Source organism: Varanus komodoensis, unplaced genomic scaffold (genome assembly GCF_004798865.1).
Source record: "Varanus komodoensis strain SLA01 unplaced genomic scaffold, ASM479886v1 scaffold20_1, whole genome shotgun sequence".
Classification (NCBI taxonomy): Eukaryota; Metazoa; Chordata; class Lepidosauria; order Squamata; family Varanidae; genus Varanus; species Varanus komodoensis.
In genome coordinates this window covers 20,307,451-20,322,550 of record NW_025335587.1, presented here as the reverse complement: position 1 = coordinate 20,322,550, position 15,100 = coordinate 20,307,451, and the positions used below count along the sequence as shown (strand labels likewise).

The following is a 15,100-nucleotide window of genomic DNA, read 5'->3' as shown; positions in this document are numbered from 1 at the left end:
GCCAGGGCGGTGGGGGGCCGCTTGCCCCAGCCAGGCTGAACCACCCCCTCGCCCCGCTCTCCTTCCAGAGCTACCTGTTCCTGTTGTCCTCAGACTACGAGCGCTCGGAGTGGAGGGAAGCCATTCAGAAGCTGCAGAAGAAAGGTAGGGCTGCCGGGAGGCACCAGCGCCGGCCTTCAGGTCCTAAGAAAGGGAGAAGGGCCTGCAGAGTCCACACTCCAAAGCCCTCCCTTTGGGGTCCCCCATCCATGACGGCCAAGGCCTGGAGGATCCAGCTGGCCATGGCAGGATGCCTCTGCTGCTCCCTCGTGGCCTCCAGAGAGCGTCGCGGCATCGCCCAGCACCCTTCCGCCCCCCGGGAGCTCTCCAGGTGGGCCAGATGGCCCCTCCATTGGCTGGGGATGATAGGATTGCACCTCAGGAGGGCGCCCTCTTGGGAAAGACTGGCTTGGGGCGGCGAGAGCGGGCCGCCCCCAGGAAGCTGCCAGCCCCACGTGCCTCAGGAGTCTGCCTCCGCCTCCCCCCTCTTTCCCCCACCCCGGACAGATCTCCAGACGTTCGTGCTGAGCTCCGTGGAGCTGCAGGTCCTGACGGGGTCCTGCTTCAAGCTGCGCACCGTGCACAACATTCCCGTCACCAGCAATAAAGACAGTGAGTGGGGCTCGCACCCCTGGCTTTCGGGGCCCCCCGTCCTGCTTCCCGTAGAACCGCGAGGGGTGGCCAGCCGGCGTTTCCAGAACTGTCCCTCTCTGCCCCAGCTGCTACTGAGGAGGCACCTCGTTCCTGCCCTCCCCGAGAGTCAGGAGTATGCCAGGCCGGATACTCACGCATAGGGGCGCCAGCCACTTCAGCAGCCGAGCTCCTTTAGCGCCCGCAGGCGTGTGGTGGTGGCCGGGGCCTCATTTTCCTCTCATATTCCGTGTTCCCACAAGCGGCCTGCAGGGAGTCCTGAGCGACTTGGAACAGAGCCCGCTGCTCCGTGTTATGTCGCCCGTCCCTCGCGAGGGTGACGTCACTTTCCTTTTTGAGGTTAATGGGGGGTGTGGTTTCGCTCGCGGCCCCTTTTCACTGCAGCTCGGGGGTGGGAATCCTGCTCTGCACACGGAAAGCCGCAGCGTTTCGTCTGGGCAATCGGGTGTGATTGAAAAAAGGGCCCAGCAGCCACTGAAGGGAAAGGCACTCGACTTTGCAGGTGCTTTGGGCAGCGGCTCCCATCATCCCCGGCCCTGAGGTCCCCAACCTTGCAGGCAGCAGACTGGTGGCAGGCTGGCCCAGGGCCTCCCCTGTGCTGGGGGGTGAGGGTAAGGGCCACCGAATTCAGCAGCTCTCCCCCACTAGATGGCACCGAAAGTCATTGCTTTGTCCTCCTCGCAGGTTTGCCAATTAAAGGATGGCTAGAGTGGTCATTTTAGCTCCTTTTCGGCTTTTGCGAGCGCTTGTATCTGTACGTCCCGGGGTATTCGGCCCCCCTGTGGATCCGGAGGCCTGTGCGGGTGGCTGGAACCCTCTGACCAGGCCTCCTGGGCCAGAGGGAAGGAGCGCGGCGTGGGAGTCGCTGGTCCAGAAACCCTTCGCCGGCTGAACTGCACGGCTTCAGTGGTGCTGGCCCCCTCCCCTCTCCGGGGGCGATTTTCCAGCCTTGGAGGCATGGCTCTTTCTGTGCCAACCGTGGGGCCTGTGGGGAGAGGTGTCAGAGCCGCAATCCCAACCGTCCTGCTCGGAGCACCTTTCCGACCTGCCAGACGTTCCCGAACCACGTGGGAAACATTGCGGGCCTATCAAACCCGCGCTGGCCGTGCTCCCCGGCCCGGTGTGGACGAAACCGCAGCTCCTTCCTACTCGATGAACAATTTAGCAATTTCCTGGCGCTTTCCGCCTCGCAGCCTCGGGTGCAGCTTCTTGTTTTCGCTTTCTGATTGCAAAAAGAGGCAGGTACGTTGCTTCTTCCTGTAATAACCCGGCCGCATCCCTCCTTCGTTGGGGGGCTTGTCCTTCGCAGATGACGACTCCCCAGGGATGTACGGATTCCTGCATGTCATCGTCCATTCTGCCAAGGGCTTCAAGCAGTCGGCCAGTAAGTGCCCTCCCCGAGCGCGTGGCCGTGGGGTCCCCCACCGCCACGCCCCACACGGCCCCTTTGCACCAGCCCGGCGGGACCCTCCGTGGGGCTGGCGCGCTCAGGGCCCCCCCGCTGCTCTCTCCCCCCCCAGACCTCTACTGCACGCTGGAAGTGGACTCCTTCGGTTTCTTCGTCAGCAAGGCGAAGACGCGCGTCTTCCGAGACACCACCGAGCCGCACTGGAATGAGGTGAGGGGCCTTCGGGCCGGGACAGGCTTGGTGGGGGCCAGGGACGCAGCTGGGCCCGAGAGCACGGCCCTGCTGGCCCCCCAGGAACATCAGGGGCAGCCGGGCAGGCTCCGAGGCCCTTTTCCTCCCAAAAAATCCCTGGGGAAAAGGACGGGAACTCTGGGGGTGTTTTCCTGATCGCTCCCCCTCCCCTCTGCCCGCCCCCCCCGTCGCGCCACAGGAATTCGAGATCGAGCTGGAGGGATCCCAGTCGCTGCGCATCCTGTGTTACGAGAAGTGTTACTCCAAGAGCAAGCTGAAGAAGGACAGCAACGAGATCGTGGACAAGATCGTGGGCAAGGGGCAGGTGCAGGTACGAGGCCCCGGACACGCGGAGGGGAAGGGCAGGAAGCCGGGCGCCTGCCGGCTGAGTGCGGCGGAACCGGGGAGCAGGACTTGCGGGAAAAGATCGCGCCTTGTGGAACGTCGCCTCGTGCGGAGAGGCATACCGAGCGCTCTTGCTGCAAAGCCTCGCATGCAGAAAGCCAGCCCTGCAATTCCTCGATGCAGCCGGTTAGCACCACTCCTGCCCCACAGAACTCAGGAAATTTGCCCCCTGCTTGCAGACTCCTTGCCAGAGAGCTCGACAAGGGCTGTGGGCTGTACAGACGGCGCTTCCCTATTGCAGTCGGGCTCCGGCTTTGATGGGGTGTGTGTACCGCAGCGGTGGGCGCTGTTCGGTGTCTGAGGGAACATGTGAAGACCCCACCTTGGAAATGTGCCAAACGGCCCCTCGGGCAAGGCGGGGGTGTTGTTTGGTCATCTCGGGCAGTGCTGGGTGCTTTTCCCTTTGCAACACTGAGGTCTAGCACCTTGCTTCTCTCAGTCACACCACGGCGTCCTGTGGGGATGCGCTCTCCCCTTCTAGCAGGCTCCCGTGCCGCCTGGGCCTTGTTGTTTCTCGCACCCATCTCTCGCCCACCGGTTGTTTCACAGGAAATCTGGTTCTGATGAGAGGCGCAAACCGGGACGGGGGACTTTGGATCGCCCCAGGCGGGGCCCAGCGCAGGGACCTCGGAGGGAACAGGCCTCTTCTCCTGGGTCCCTCGCCGGACGAGACCCCTGGCTCTGGCATGCTGAGCGGGGGGGGGGGGGGCGGGAGACGCGCCCCGTTTCAGCGTTTATTTATTTAAAACATTTCTAAGCTGCCCCCATTGCAGCAAAGCCTCGGGGCAGCTCTCGCTGGCCTCCAGAAGCTCGTCCGCCTTCTCGGGGGGGGCGGGGAAAGGCGGCCCCCCGTCGGGGCCCCGGGGCCCAAGGTGTGGCCGCCCTGGAGGGGGCCGGGACGCGTGGCGACTTGCACCCTGCCGGGCTGGGCAGGTCCGACTGGGGACGGCTTCCCTGCGGCGGAGACGGCGAACGAGGGCCCCGGCGTTCCCAAGACAGCGCTAATTGCCCTCTCCCGGCGAGGATCGAGGATCGGGGCCTTTTCATGAATGCAGGCGTTCATCTGTCACACACTCGCTGCGGCGGAAGAAACGGCGCCCGGCAAGGTTCGCCCTCCGACGGCACCGCACGGGCCGTGCCGCCCGGGGCCCGGCCGGGGCACCCTCAGGGAATCGTGGCCCGGCCCTGCTTGGGGGGCAGGCTGAGGCGGGGGCCCCGTGCACCGCTGCTGCTCGGCTCGCCGGCCCCTTTCTCCCAGCAACTTCATCCCGCCGTTGCTGCAGCAACAGTTGCTACGGAGACGGTTGGGCTTCCGTGCTGATTGGGTGAGGGGGGGCCACGCGTGTGGAGGGGAGCGGGCCGGGCACCTGCGTGTGCCCAGGGAGGCCCCCGAGGCGGAGGGGCTGCCGGCGCGGATGCGTGCTCCCTGTCTGCCTCCCGCGCCCCCCCGGCGGGGCAAAGGCGAGGACGGGTTCAGGACCAAGGCCGGCTCTGTAGAGCTCAGGGCGAAATCTGGAGCAGATAATGGTCCCGCTGGTGCAGAAGCCACCGGAGGGGCCTGCCTTGGCCCCGGTCCTGGGGAGCGGTCTCCGCAAGCCCTCCCTCCCCCGGCTTCTGTCCCTCAAGGGTCTGTAGCCCCGGAAGTGGTCCCTTTGCCCGGCTCCCTTTCCTCATGCAGGCAGCCAAGTGGCTTGCGAGGTCCTGCCCCACCGAGCATCGCAGAGGGGATGCCCTGGGGGCGTCCCCGGCCCGGTGGGGGGAGGCCGTAGCGGCCGCTGAGGAGGCCGCCTCCCCCGGCGTGAGTCATCGGTGGCTGGCCGTGGCGGCGATTCCGGCCCTGGGAACGTCGGGGGCGGCGGAAGTGCTCTCTGGAGACGGCAGCTGGGCCTGGCCCCCGGGCGGCAGAATCGGGGGCTCTCGAGCGCGGCTCCCACATCCCCGGGGGGTGTGGGCTGCCCCTGAGCCGGGCGCAAGGCAGGAGGAGCCGGGTGTGGCGCTTGAGCCCCCTCCCTCCCTGGGACCCCGGTGGGCCCCTGGCCAGCATGGACTAGCATCTTGACATGGTACGAGGCCTGTGCCGCACCTCAAATCAGCCTTTCCCCTCTGCTGTCAATGAGGACTGGGGTCTTAGCTTTACGTTTTAAACGACAGGGCAAAGAGCCATGTGCTCCTTCTCGTGCCGCCATTCCCCCGGCGACCCCGTGCCCTGGCCGGCTCACCAGCTGAGCACAGCGGGACGTGCCTGGAGGCAGAAGCTGGACTGGCCGCCACTTCCGCAGCCCCCCCCCGGGCTTGCCCCCCCCGGGGCCAAATGCCCCACCCTGCGCCCCGGCCCCCCAGGCCTGGCCTGCGGCGCCCAGAGCAGCCCTTTGTCGGCGAGAGGCGAGCTGCTGGTTCCAATTAGCTGGGCGGCTTGCGGGCTGCAGCCCCCCGGGTCGGGGAGGCGGCAGGGTCTCCGCCGGGGGAGCCGTCAGCCTGGCTCATGCGAGCCCTTGGGCCTCCTGGGGGGCCCTTTCGGGGGGCACGGATTCCCTCTGCCTGCCCGCACGCCGCGCTCTTTCCTTTTGGGAGCAGCCGGTGGGGCGGGAGGGACGGCCCCTGCCTTCCGTGTCCCGGGGCCCCTTTTCCTGGGGGGAAGCCGTTCCTGCGCCAGGCTAGGCTGGCGCCCCCGGCCTTGTGGGACCTCTCCCCTCTCATCCTCCCACCGCTGTGGGCTGCAGCCGATGGGCTCGTGGGCCACACGGGCCAGGCTGCCTCCCCGGCAAGGTCGGAGGATCCGGCTGGAGCGTGCAGAGAGCCCCCTCGAAGCCCTGCCTGCCTCAGAGCGCTCAGCCAAGCCTACCTCGCAAGGCTGTTGCGAGGCTAGGAGGCAGGGAGAGCTCGGTCTGCTGCCTCGCGTTTCTCGGCCGAGGCATCCCAGCCGGGTGAGCAAGTTCCCGTGGTCCTTGAGCCACAGGTCCGGGAACGGGAGTGTGCTGTGGGTGCAGCCACAAAGCTCTGGGGGGGGGGGATGGCCCACCTGGCAGGGTTGTCGTGGGCAGAAGTGCCGGCAGCCCCCCTGCGCACGCAGCCCCGGCCCTTTTGGGGCTCGGCGTGGTCCTGCAGCGAGGCTGACGGACGGGGCAAGGGCGCCTGGGGGCTCGCTCGGGGCTTCCCGGGGTTGTGCGAGCTCCGTCGCTCGCCCCCCTCGCCCGGCCGTGCCGGAATGGGGGTCCGGTGCCGCCAGACCCGCTCCGGGAGGCTGGGTTTGGGAGAGGGGAAGCGTGGCCCTGGCAGTGGAGGAGTTAACCGGCTGGGAAGGGGAAAGAGCTTGGGGGGCCGCGAGGGAGGGAGGGAGGGAGGGGCGGACCCAGCGACTGAGCAGCATCCAGGTCTGCAGGGATGCCGAGCCTGCGCTTCCCGAGGGCCGATCCGCTGCCCGCCGCCCCTCCCGCCGCGTCCCGCTAGCCGAAGGGGGAGCAGTCGCGCCCTCCCTGCGCGGGGGCCCCAGCCAGCCCGCCCGCCCGCCCGCCAGCGCGATGACCGAGGTCCTGGTGCAGCCCGACTGCCCGCTCAGCCCGGCCGGCGACCGCCTGGAGCCCGGCTCCGGCGGCGGCTTGCAGGATGCCCCGGAGGGCAAGCGGCCACCCAACACCGGCGCCCGGCTCTGGGGCAGAGTGCGCAGCAAGCTTCTCCGGCACAAGGTGTGTGGGTCGGCCGTCGGCATCCCCGCGTCCCCTCGCGACCCGCCGTGTTGCCGCGCTGGCGTCGTGGCCGCGGGAAGTACTTTTCCCGGCTCGCTCGGCTCGGGAGCTCGCCGCGCGCCGGCTGAGTGTGTGGCAGGGCTTGCCCGGCAGCCCCGTTTCTCTCCCGTTCGACTTGTGCTCCCGGATCGAATGTTTGCCTGCCCGCCCGCTGCTCCGTCCAGGCGGCACCACTGCGTCCCGGCCCCTTCCCCTTTCGGTTTGAGGAGTTTATGGAGGGGCGCGCCCTTGTGAAGTAGCCGTCGCCCTCCGTGGCAGCCAGAGCCTGTGTTTGGTTTCGGCATTGTGCCGTGCTTAGTGAGATCTAGCTGCTTGCGCGGTTTAAGTATCTACGTTTTTATTAAATGTATATACCCCAACCTGCAGCCCAGTTTAGGGCTCTCCGTGTGGCCAGAGAGCGACCGCAGGCATGGCTTTGACGCTTGGGCACGGCCGGTCTTGCCTGCACGGACCCTGGAAGCCCATTCAGCACCTCTTCTCGGGCCAGGCGACCCTTCAGGTGCCCCCAGAGGGCTCCTTTCTCTTGGCTTGTTTTGCAGTCCAGCATACGTCCAGCTCTGGCAGGAGATGCACTCTGCCCATGTTCAGGAGCCCTCCAGGCCCTTCCCAACCAGCGTGGTTGCACCGAGTCTATCTGGAGCCGCTGGCCAGCCTGCCGGGGTGCAAATGGGGCTGCCCCCTTGCTGAGCAGGCGGCCCCCCCCCCCCCCCCCCCCCCCCCCCCGCGCTCCCCTCTTGGGCTGCTGACATGCAGGGAACATGAGACGGCTTCGTGCACACGTCACAGGGCACTGGCAGATCCTCGTCCTTTTGGAGGTGACGGGGGGGGCAGCCCGAGCGGGAAGTGCTGCCTCGGGGCTTCTCAAGGGCGCCCCCAGACCGACTCCCCCCGCCCCCTAGCCCTCGCCCCCTCGCGGCGCTTTCTCCCAAAGTTCCCTGCACGCACGGGCATGTCTGGCCAAGGCGAAGGCGTCCGGAGGGCAGAGACCCTCGGGATGGGGGGGCCGGGGACTCGCGCGTGCAGGTGGGGGTCCCAGATAGAGGTGGTGGGGGAGGCCGCCTCCACCCAGGGGAGCAGCCGCTGGCCAAGGCCGGCAGTCCCCAGCCAGGTGGGCTGCTGGTGGAGACGCTTCGGATCGTAGCCTCAGAGGGAGAAGGTTCTCCAGGAGCCCCGGGAAGAGAGGCCGGGATGGTCCTTCGGTTATCCGGCCCGATGGGTGGCTGGCACTGGGACCCTCGCCTCTTCCGGGGAGCGAGGTGGGGGGTCCCGGGCACCACGGCCGAGTGCCCACCCTGCTTGCCCTCTCGCCTCCCGGCCGTCTCCCACGGCCCCTGAGTGGCTGCTCTGGAGAGGTGCGCCCGTCCTCCCCTCCATCTCCTCCTCTCCGGGTGCCTCTCTGCGTGGGACCCTCCTTTCCCCTGGTTGTGTGTTTCTCTCTCTCTCGCTCTGTTTGCATCTCTCTCCTTTGTGTCGGCTTGTGTTCCTCTCTCCCCACCCTCCCCTTCGGTGTGTGTGTCTCCCTCTGTGTGTGTGAGCGCATGCACCCGCCTCTGGGGTGCGGAGTTCTTTGCTGTAGCCCCCGGGGAGGCCACCCGGCCCCATCCGGGTGGCTCACACCGCAGCCCTCACCGTGAGAGTTGCAGTCTGAAGCGGCTGGAGGGGCGTTTCGGCCCCCACTCTGAATTGCCCAGTTGCCTTCCACCCCCAGGACACGCTGGCTTCCGAGCCTCTTAAGTTTCAGCTTGGGGAGACGGAGAAGCCCTGCAGGGCAGGGGTGCCAAGGTTGTCTGCAAGGGGCAGTGTGCAGCGCGCCCCGCATGGGCGGCCCTCTTGCTGAGGGACGCACCGCTGGCGCACGGGGCGGCTGAGGCCGTCATCCGACCGGCACGGGGCACCCGGCCTCTGCGCTCGAGTGGCTCGGCGGGCCGCGGGCAAGGTTGGCTGTGGCGCGCCGGCCCGGCTCTCGTGGCCCCGGGGGGAGTACATTTTGTCTCCCCTGGCGCCTCGTTCCGGGGAGGGAGCCCACCCCCTGTAGGACACCCCCTTTCCTCGCTCCAGACAGTTGGAAAAGGGAGCGAAGGGGAGGCGTGCAGCTGAGGAAGGTCCCCAGGCACCTTCCCCCCAGCCCCGAACTCTGAGAGGTGGGGAAATTCTGTGCCGGAGGAGGAGCAGATCGGCCAAACCCGCGATGGGCAGCGTCTCCCAAATTCCGTCCTGGCGCTCAGCCAGACTCGGGCCTGTATCGGATTACCAGTGCCGTTTTTCCTTCTCTCTTCTTTCCACCAAACCATCCAAGCATAGGACCTTGTGTGTTTTTTGCAAACGGACACACCGGTTGTGCACATCTTTGAATGGAGTATCTGTGCACGTTTTCTAGACGCATGTGTATTTTAATGTGCGCGCATGCTGCGGAACACATTTTCGGGGGGCGTATGTGCGAATCACACGTATGTGAGCTCGGAAGTGGACAGACTTTAGGTGCAGATGCTGCTTGAGTCCGTCCTCGGTTTGGAAGGTGCAAGCTGGGTAAACGGTAATTTTAAAATGTACTGAAAATAATTTCTCCTACATCTTTAGCGTGGCCCCTTCTCTCTCCTCTGCTCTGCAATTGAGCAATAATGAGGAAGAGAGAAAATTGTGGGCATGGGTTTTATCCATTTTTTAATGTCCCCCGGTACTTAACTGGACTTCCCTTGCATCCGGCCTCCTCTTACAACTACAGCTCCCATTATGCTGGGTGCTCGCTGTGCCAGCTGAGAGGTCTTCACATCTGGGAACACCAGGGCTGGGCTGATGACGGTTGCTAATTATCCGGTTATTTGTAGCCAAGACGAATGATGCCTTACTGGGGTCCCGAGGAATGGCCAGACATACCCATTTGACAGACAGGATGGATGACTCCCCTGAACAGCTCTAGTCACCCCCCTCCCCACCCCACGGCAAATGGGCTGTCTTCAGAGGGGGCTGCCCGTTGCCTCCCTGTGTGAGTCGCTGGCCTGGCCTGCACAGAAGAGCATCCCTGAGTCACTAAAGCATGAGCTGCGGTTGCAAGCCAGAGTGCAGAACCCCTCAGAAAGAGGTGAGCTCTGTTTTGGAGCCGCGTGTAGGTATCAGCCCGGAGTTCAACCATTCTGCAGGGTCCACATCTCTCAGCAACCCATGATTCAGTGCCAGCCGATACTTGTGGGGTGCCCGCTGGGCCGCTGCTTTCGGCCTGGGAGAAGTGCCTACAGTGGCACCGGATTCTCGGCAGAGTCAGAGGAATGCTACCCCCTAAACAGGCAGGGCTTTTCCAGTGCAGAGGAGTGGGGAGAAACCCCCAATTAAGGGAGAAAATTAAAAGGAGGCGGCCAGTGCTTCACCGACGACTAACATGCCCCTCCGGTTCTGCAGAAATGCACCTCCCTCGGCGTCCCCACACCCTCAGGAAAAAACCCAGGGCAGGAGAGCGCCTTCCACAGGGCGGCAGAGGTGCGTGCCGAGCGCCAGGCGCACCGGGAAAGCCCGTCTCGCCCGCCCCCCCTCATTTTTATTACCCAGACCAAGCCCCACCTCAGGCATCCTCTGTGGCGCAGAGCGAAGCAAAGGCGTTCCACGGCGCATCGGTGCGCTTCAGGACTGTGTGCAGGTCACGCAGAGAGAGATGCATGGAACCACACGTGGGTTTCCACGTGAGGAGCGAAAGGAGGATCAGAGCCGAAGCTTGTGCTGCGCTGCAGGCGGGACCAGCGGGAGCGCAGAGAAGTCTCGCTGACGAGCTCTGCTTCTGCAGATCGTGTGGCCCGGCACCCCGCCTGGGTGCTTGGGGCCCCCCCATGCGCCACCCCCTCTGGGAGCGGCACAGGGCCCCCCCCCCCCACCGGACCCAAGCCGGAAAGGACTTGTCCTGAGGGACGGCTTGCGGGGCAACCAACGGCCAGGGCAGCCTGGCTTCAATAAAACCCTTTTCTTTGGGGCCTTTCCATCTGGAGTGCCGGGCGGGGGGGGGGGGTACTTCAAAGCAGCAGAGGTTGGGGAGGAAGCACGGCGGTGGGCTTGTGGTTGCTCCAAATTAAGTCCAGGGCGATTGGATCATGTTACGGGGGCGGTCGGAGCAGGGGATCCCGGGCCCCGCGTGGCATTCCTCCTACACCCAAGGAAGAGGGTCGCCCCTCCGCCTCCCAGGCCGCAGCGCTCTGGCGCATGGCGGGCAGGGTCTGATTTGGTGCATCAGCCTCTACGGGTTTCTCCCCCGTAGGACATGCGCTCCGACTCCCTTTGAAAGGCGCAAGGAGCGTGTGGCTCCTCGTCCGACCTTTTCCTCCGTGAGCTCTCAGGAACGGTGGGCTGCTACATAAATCGGGACGGAGAAGGGGGCAATTGTTGGCCAGTTTTAATAGGTGGGGCTGCAAAATTTAGTAGGGTTCCAGCTTGGTGCCTTTTTTTTGGGGGGGGGGCTGCTTTGGTTTAGAGGCTCTGCTGCCCGGGGGGTGACTGCCAAAGAGGGGCAGTGGTGGTTTTTCTTCGGTCATACGTCCTCTAGGGCACCTTCAGCCTTATCTCAAACAACATGGAGCTCGGCAGTTCAAAGGAAAACGACCCGCCAACTGGGAAATTGTTTAATTGGCTGGTGGCCTGGCCTTCTCTTCTCTGCTTTTGCCTGAGTCTGCAGACAGCGTGATCCCTGGGGGGTAGGGAAGGGTAGAAGGCCGCTGGAGGAAGGGGGGGCCCCCCTTCCGGGGGTGGGGGGGGTTGCGTGCCTCCCTTTGATGCGGGGGGGGGGGGGGCTGTCTCGTTCCCTTTTGCTCCAGAAGGCAGAACAGAACCGGTGGGTGGAGATGGCGCGAGGAAGCGGAGTTGGCTAGACGTTGGGGGAACTTCCTAACGTAAAAGCCGCTTCGCAGCAGAACGCAGGGGCTTGGAGGTGCTTCAGCTGGGATGGGCGGCTGTGGGGAGCAGTCCTCTCAAATGACCCCTGGCTTCTGGGGGGGGGGGAAGCAGCGCTCCCCGGGCCAAGAGCAGGGAGGCCTTCCTCCGCAGCTGGAGGCGGCACTTCCCCTCTGCGGTTTCTGCTCGGGTCGCTTTTCCCGAGATGCCAGGTGCCCTGGAGGGAAGGACGTGCACCGCAGGGGAGCTGGCTCGGTGCAGAGCCCTGCTTCCTCGGAGACCGGTGGGGATTGGGCCCTGTCCCATCATCCTGCATGCATGTCTTTGCTCTGTGGCAAACACCCAGCGAGAGGCTGTAGCCGAGTCCAGCTCTGGGCCATTTTTTGGCGCTGTTGAGTGGCCAGCTACGAATGCAGTGTGTGAAGACGAGGACCGCCCCCTGCTCTTGCGCATCCGGTTGGGTCACTGAGATCGGAGTTCTGGCCTTGGGGAGCTGCCCTTCTGCCCCCACCCTGCTGCCCTACCGCCGTGACTCCAGTTCCTGGGAAGATCTCCGGGGATCCTGCTGGAAAGCGCTCAAAGCTTAGCTGAGCTGCTTTGGAGATGAGCCCTGCTCCGAGACTGCGGGAACGTGGAACTCTTCCGGAAACTCGGCTTTCCCAGGGGACCACGAATAGCCCCTGGGGCCATGCAGAAGACATGCCCTGACTTATTTTAGGCATCCGTATCCAGAAATATTCCTGGTTCATGGGAGTGTTTCTTGGCATGCCCGCACCCACCTGCCCAGCCCCTCAAGGACCTGCTGAGGCACTTCAGCCTGCCCCCTGGGTTGCCTGTGGGAGCTCCCAGAAAGCCCTGCCCTGCCCGTCCGGCGTGGCTTCTCTCTGCTCGTGGCTCGGGCCGTGCCAGGGAGGAACCGAAAAGCAAGCTGGCCCGCGGGCCGTATCCCTTCTTGCACGGAAGCCACGGCCTGCGAGAGCGCCTCCTCGGCATTTCTTTACCTCCTGCCTCTTCCCAGGCGGACCGTGAGTGGGAGCTGCTGGGCACCGACGCAGACTGCCAAGCAGTGGCAGCGTATCCCCTGCAGACTGCGCCCTGAGCTCATACTTGGCCGTGAACTGGGTGGTGCGTTCTGGTTTTGCTGAACATCTGCTCCAGTCCCAACTGGGAGGGGCCGTGGCTCAGCAGCAAGCCCCTGCAGAAGGGCCCAGCTTGGTCCCAGCAGCGGCCTCAGGTGGAAGCCCTGTAGAGCTGCCCCGAGTCCGTCAGCCACACCAGGCTGGACGGCCAAGGCCTCCCGCACTCTGATTCCGCACCGAGCGAGTCCGAATCCTTCGAGCTACCGCAGTGTGGCAGGTTTTTTGCAACACTGAGGATGCAGTCTTTCTGAACTGGCTTGCTGTCTTTTGCTGCCAGAAAGAAACTCTGCCCTCAGCCGCTGGTAAATCGATCCAGCCATCCCTCCGGCTCTCTCAGGGGCCACCTATATGCTTCCAAGGGCATCTGTTTCAGTCCTAAGGACTAGAACCTTTCTTAAAAAGCTGTGATTCTTAATCACGTTCCAAGCGTGGTCCAACATTCTCCTGGTCTTTTCTGGGTTTGCACAGGATTGTATCACATGGAAGAGATTTCAGTTTACAGTTGGTGAAGTGAAAATATGTCACTAGCTTTTGATAATGCCCCCCCCCCCTGCATCCAGCGTGCACAGAGAGTGTCTGCTTTTTGGGTGGTGGAATGGAATCATTAAATGTGTGCACATTGACCCATTCGGGTATCTGTTATGTCGGTATCTGGAATCTTTGTTGAGGTTTAGTTACCTGTGCTTACACCTGCAGTCCATAACCTTTTTGGAGAATTTGAAAACCTGCCCCGGGCACCATTTCAGAATGGTTAGTTTAGGACCGCAACGCTTTGGTGTCTGCCTGCCGTCTCGTTCAGGAAAAATCTGTATCCACCGGAAACTGAAAGGTCCCTTTAATAAGGGATTGTCTAATTTGGCTGATTACTGGCAGTGCAATATAGTTAATGTAATCGCATCTTCTTTGGAGGGGTTATTACGTAGATAAATTTTGCTCTGGAACAGTCTTTAATATTCCCTGATGTAGACGCTTTTTCAGTTCCTTACCTGCTCCTTCCCAACAGCCAAGAGCCACTGGAATTATTTTACGGTGCACAATCCATCTCTCGGCTGCTATGATCCAATAATGGAGGGCCTTAAAGCAATTCCAGTGTTTGAACAAGAGGCCTGTAATGGCCACTTTGCAATGGAAACCTTTGGATAGCTGCTTCGCGCTTGTCGTTCAGTCTCGCTCGTTCTCTCCGCAGCTGGACCCCCAGACTGTGCAGACCAAGGACTGGCATGTGGATGTGATCGAGATGAACGGGGTAAGGAGCAGCTTGCCTGCCGTCACTGTGTGCTCCCAGATTCCTCCCCACATGCCTTAACCACCCCCGTCCAGGGCGGTTTGCCCCTTCCGCGGAACGGGAATGACGGCCCCCCGGTCACGGGACACGATCCGAGCCCGTGCGCCTTTCTGCCATCTCCCTTCCAGATCAAAGTGGAGTTTTCCATGAAGTTCACCAGCAGGGATATGAGCCTGAAAAGGACCCCCTCGAAAAAGCAGACCGGAGTCTTCGGTGTCAAAATCAGCGTCGTCACCAAGTGCGTTGGGATCGGGTCCCTAGCAGGCCAGTGCGGGATGGGGAATGTCCCAGCTGGGGAAGGCTTGTTGAGTCGGGCTGACGCGTGCAGCGGTCGCTCTTCTCCGGCATGCGTCTCTCTCGCCTTCCTTGCTGAAGGCCAAACTGCTCTGAGGGCTCAGAGCCGCTTCCCTGGGGCGCAGCTTCTCCTCGTGTGCAGCTCTCCATGCCCAGCCCGTCCCTTCTCCCCTCCTGCCAGGCGCGAGCGTTCCAAAGTGCCGTACATCGTGCGCCAGTGCATCGAGGAGGTCGAGAAGCGAGGGATCGATGAAGTGGGCATCTACCGAATCTCCGGAGTGGCCACAGACATCCAGGCCCTGAAAGCCGCCTTCGATTCCAGTGAGTTTTTCCACTTCGCGCCGCTGCGGGCTGCCTCTCTGGACAAAGCGAGGCCTGCTCCGTGCAGAGCCCCGCTGGCTCCGAGGTGCAGCCACCCCAGCATCCTGCTTCTGGCAGGGAACAGCCGGGTGCCTCTGGAGCAGCACCTTCCCTGACGGTGTGTGTCGGGAGGGAAATGGGCTCTTCTGGGCTTGGAGCTGGCGTGTATTAATGATGGCAGCCTTGCTCTGAAGGAGGTGTGTGGGCCCGTGGGGGGGGGGGGGGGGGGCAGCGCACCTGCTTTGCCTGGGGACAGAGCCAATCCTGAGCTGCTCCAGGAGAGAGCAGGCGAGAGGAGACGTCCCTTCTCTGCCGGAGACACAAGACGGTGCTCCTTCGCCTCGCCCAGACTGGGCTCCGGTTTGCAGCCAGCATATTTTAACACCTCTTTTGAGCACGAGGATGCTGAAACCAGCTTTGGTCTTGACCCTGCCATAGATAGCAAGGACATCCTGGTGATGCTGAGCGACATGGATATCAACGCCATCGCGGGCACCCTGAAGCTGTACTTCCGCGAGCTCCCCGAGCCCCTCCTCACCGACCGGCTCTATCCCACCTTTATGGAGGGCATCGGTAAGAAGGCTGGTTTCTGCCTGTGCTTTGGTTTTCCGCTGCCAGGTAGAAGGTTAACTTCTGCGCAAATGAGCGTAGGATAGAAGCCATCCACACGGCCACGCTA

At 63.6% G+C, this 15,100-nt stretch overlaps 1 protein-coding gene across 3 annotated transcripts in view; it reads left to right on the top strand.

The window, feature by feature from the left end:
• ABR (ABR activator of RhoGEF and GTPase) overlaps positions 1-15,100 on the top strand; it is a 37,723-nt gene that overhangs the window by 17,132 nt on the left and 5,491 nt on the right. For all 3 annotated transcript variants that reach the window (XR_006414715.1, XR_006414714.1, XM_044429952.1), the window contains exons 11-19: positions 69-144; positions 547-651; positions 2,000-2,074; positions 2,211-2,308; positions 2,529-2,660; positions 13,669-13,728; positions 13,896-14,005; positions 14,243-14,382; positions 14,860-14,994. Coding sequence is in view for 1 of the 3 variants with exons in the window: in XM_044429952.1 (XP_044285887.1) it covers positions 69-144; positions 547-651; positions 2,000-2,074; positions 2,211-2,308; positions 2,529-2,660; positions 13,669-13,728; positions 13,896-14,005; positions 14,243-14,382; positions 14,860-14,994 (931 nt within the window). In the remaining 2 variants the exon portion in view is untranslated. The remainder of the gene's footprint in view (positions 1-68; positions 145-546; positions 652-1,999; positions 2,075-2,210; positions 2,309-2,528; positions 2,661-13,668; positions 13,729-13,895; positions 14,006-14,242; positions 14,383-14,859; positions 14,995-15,100) is intronic.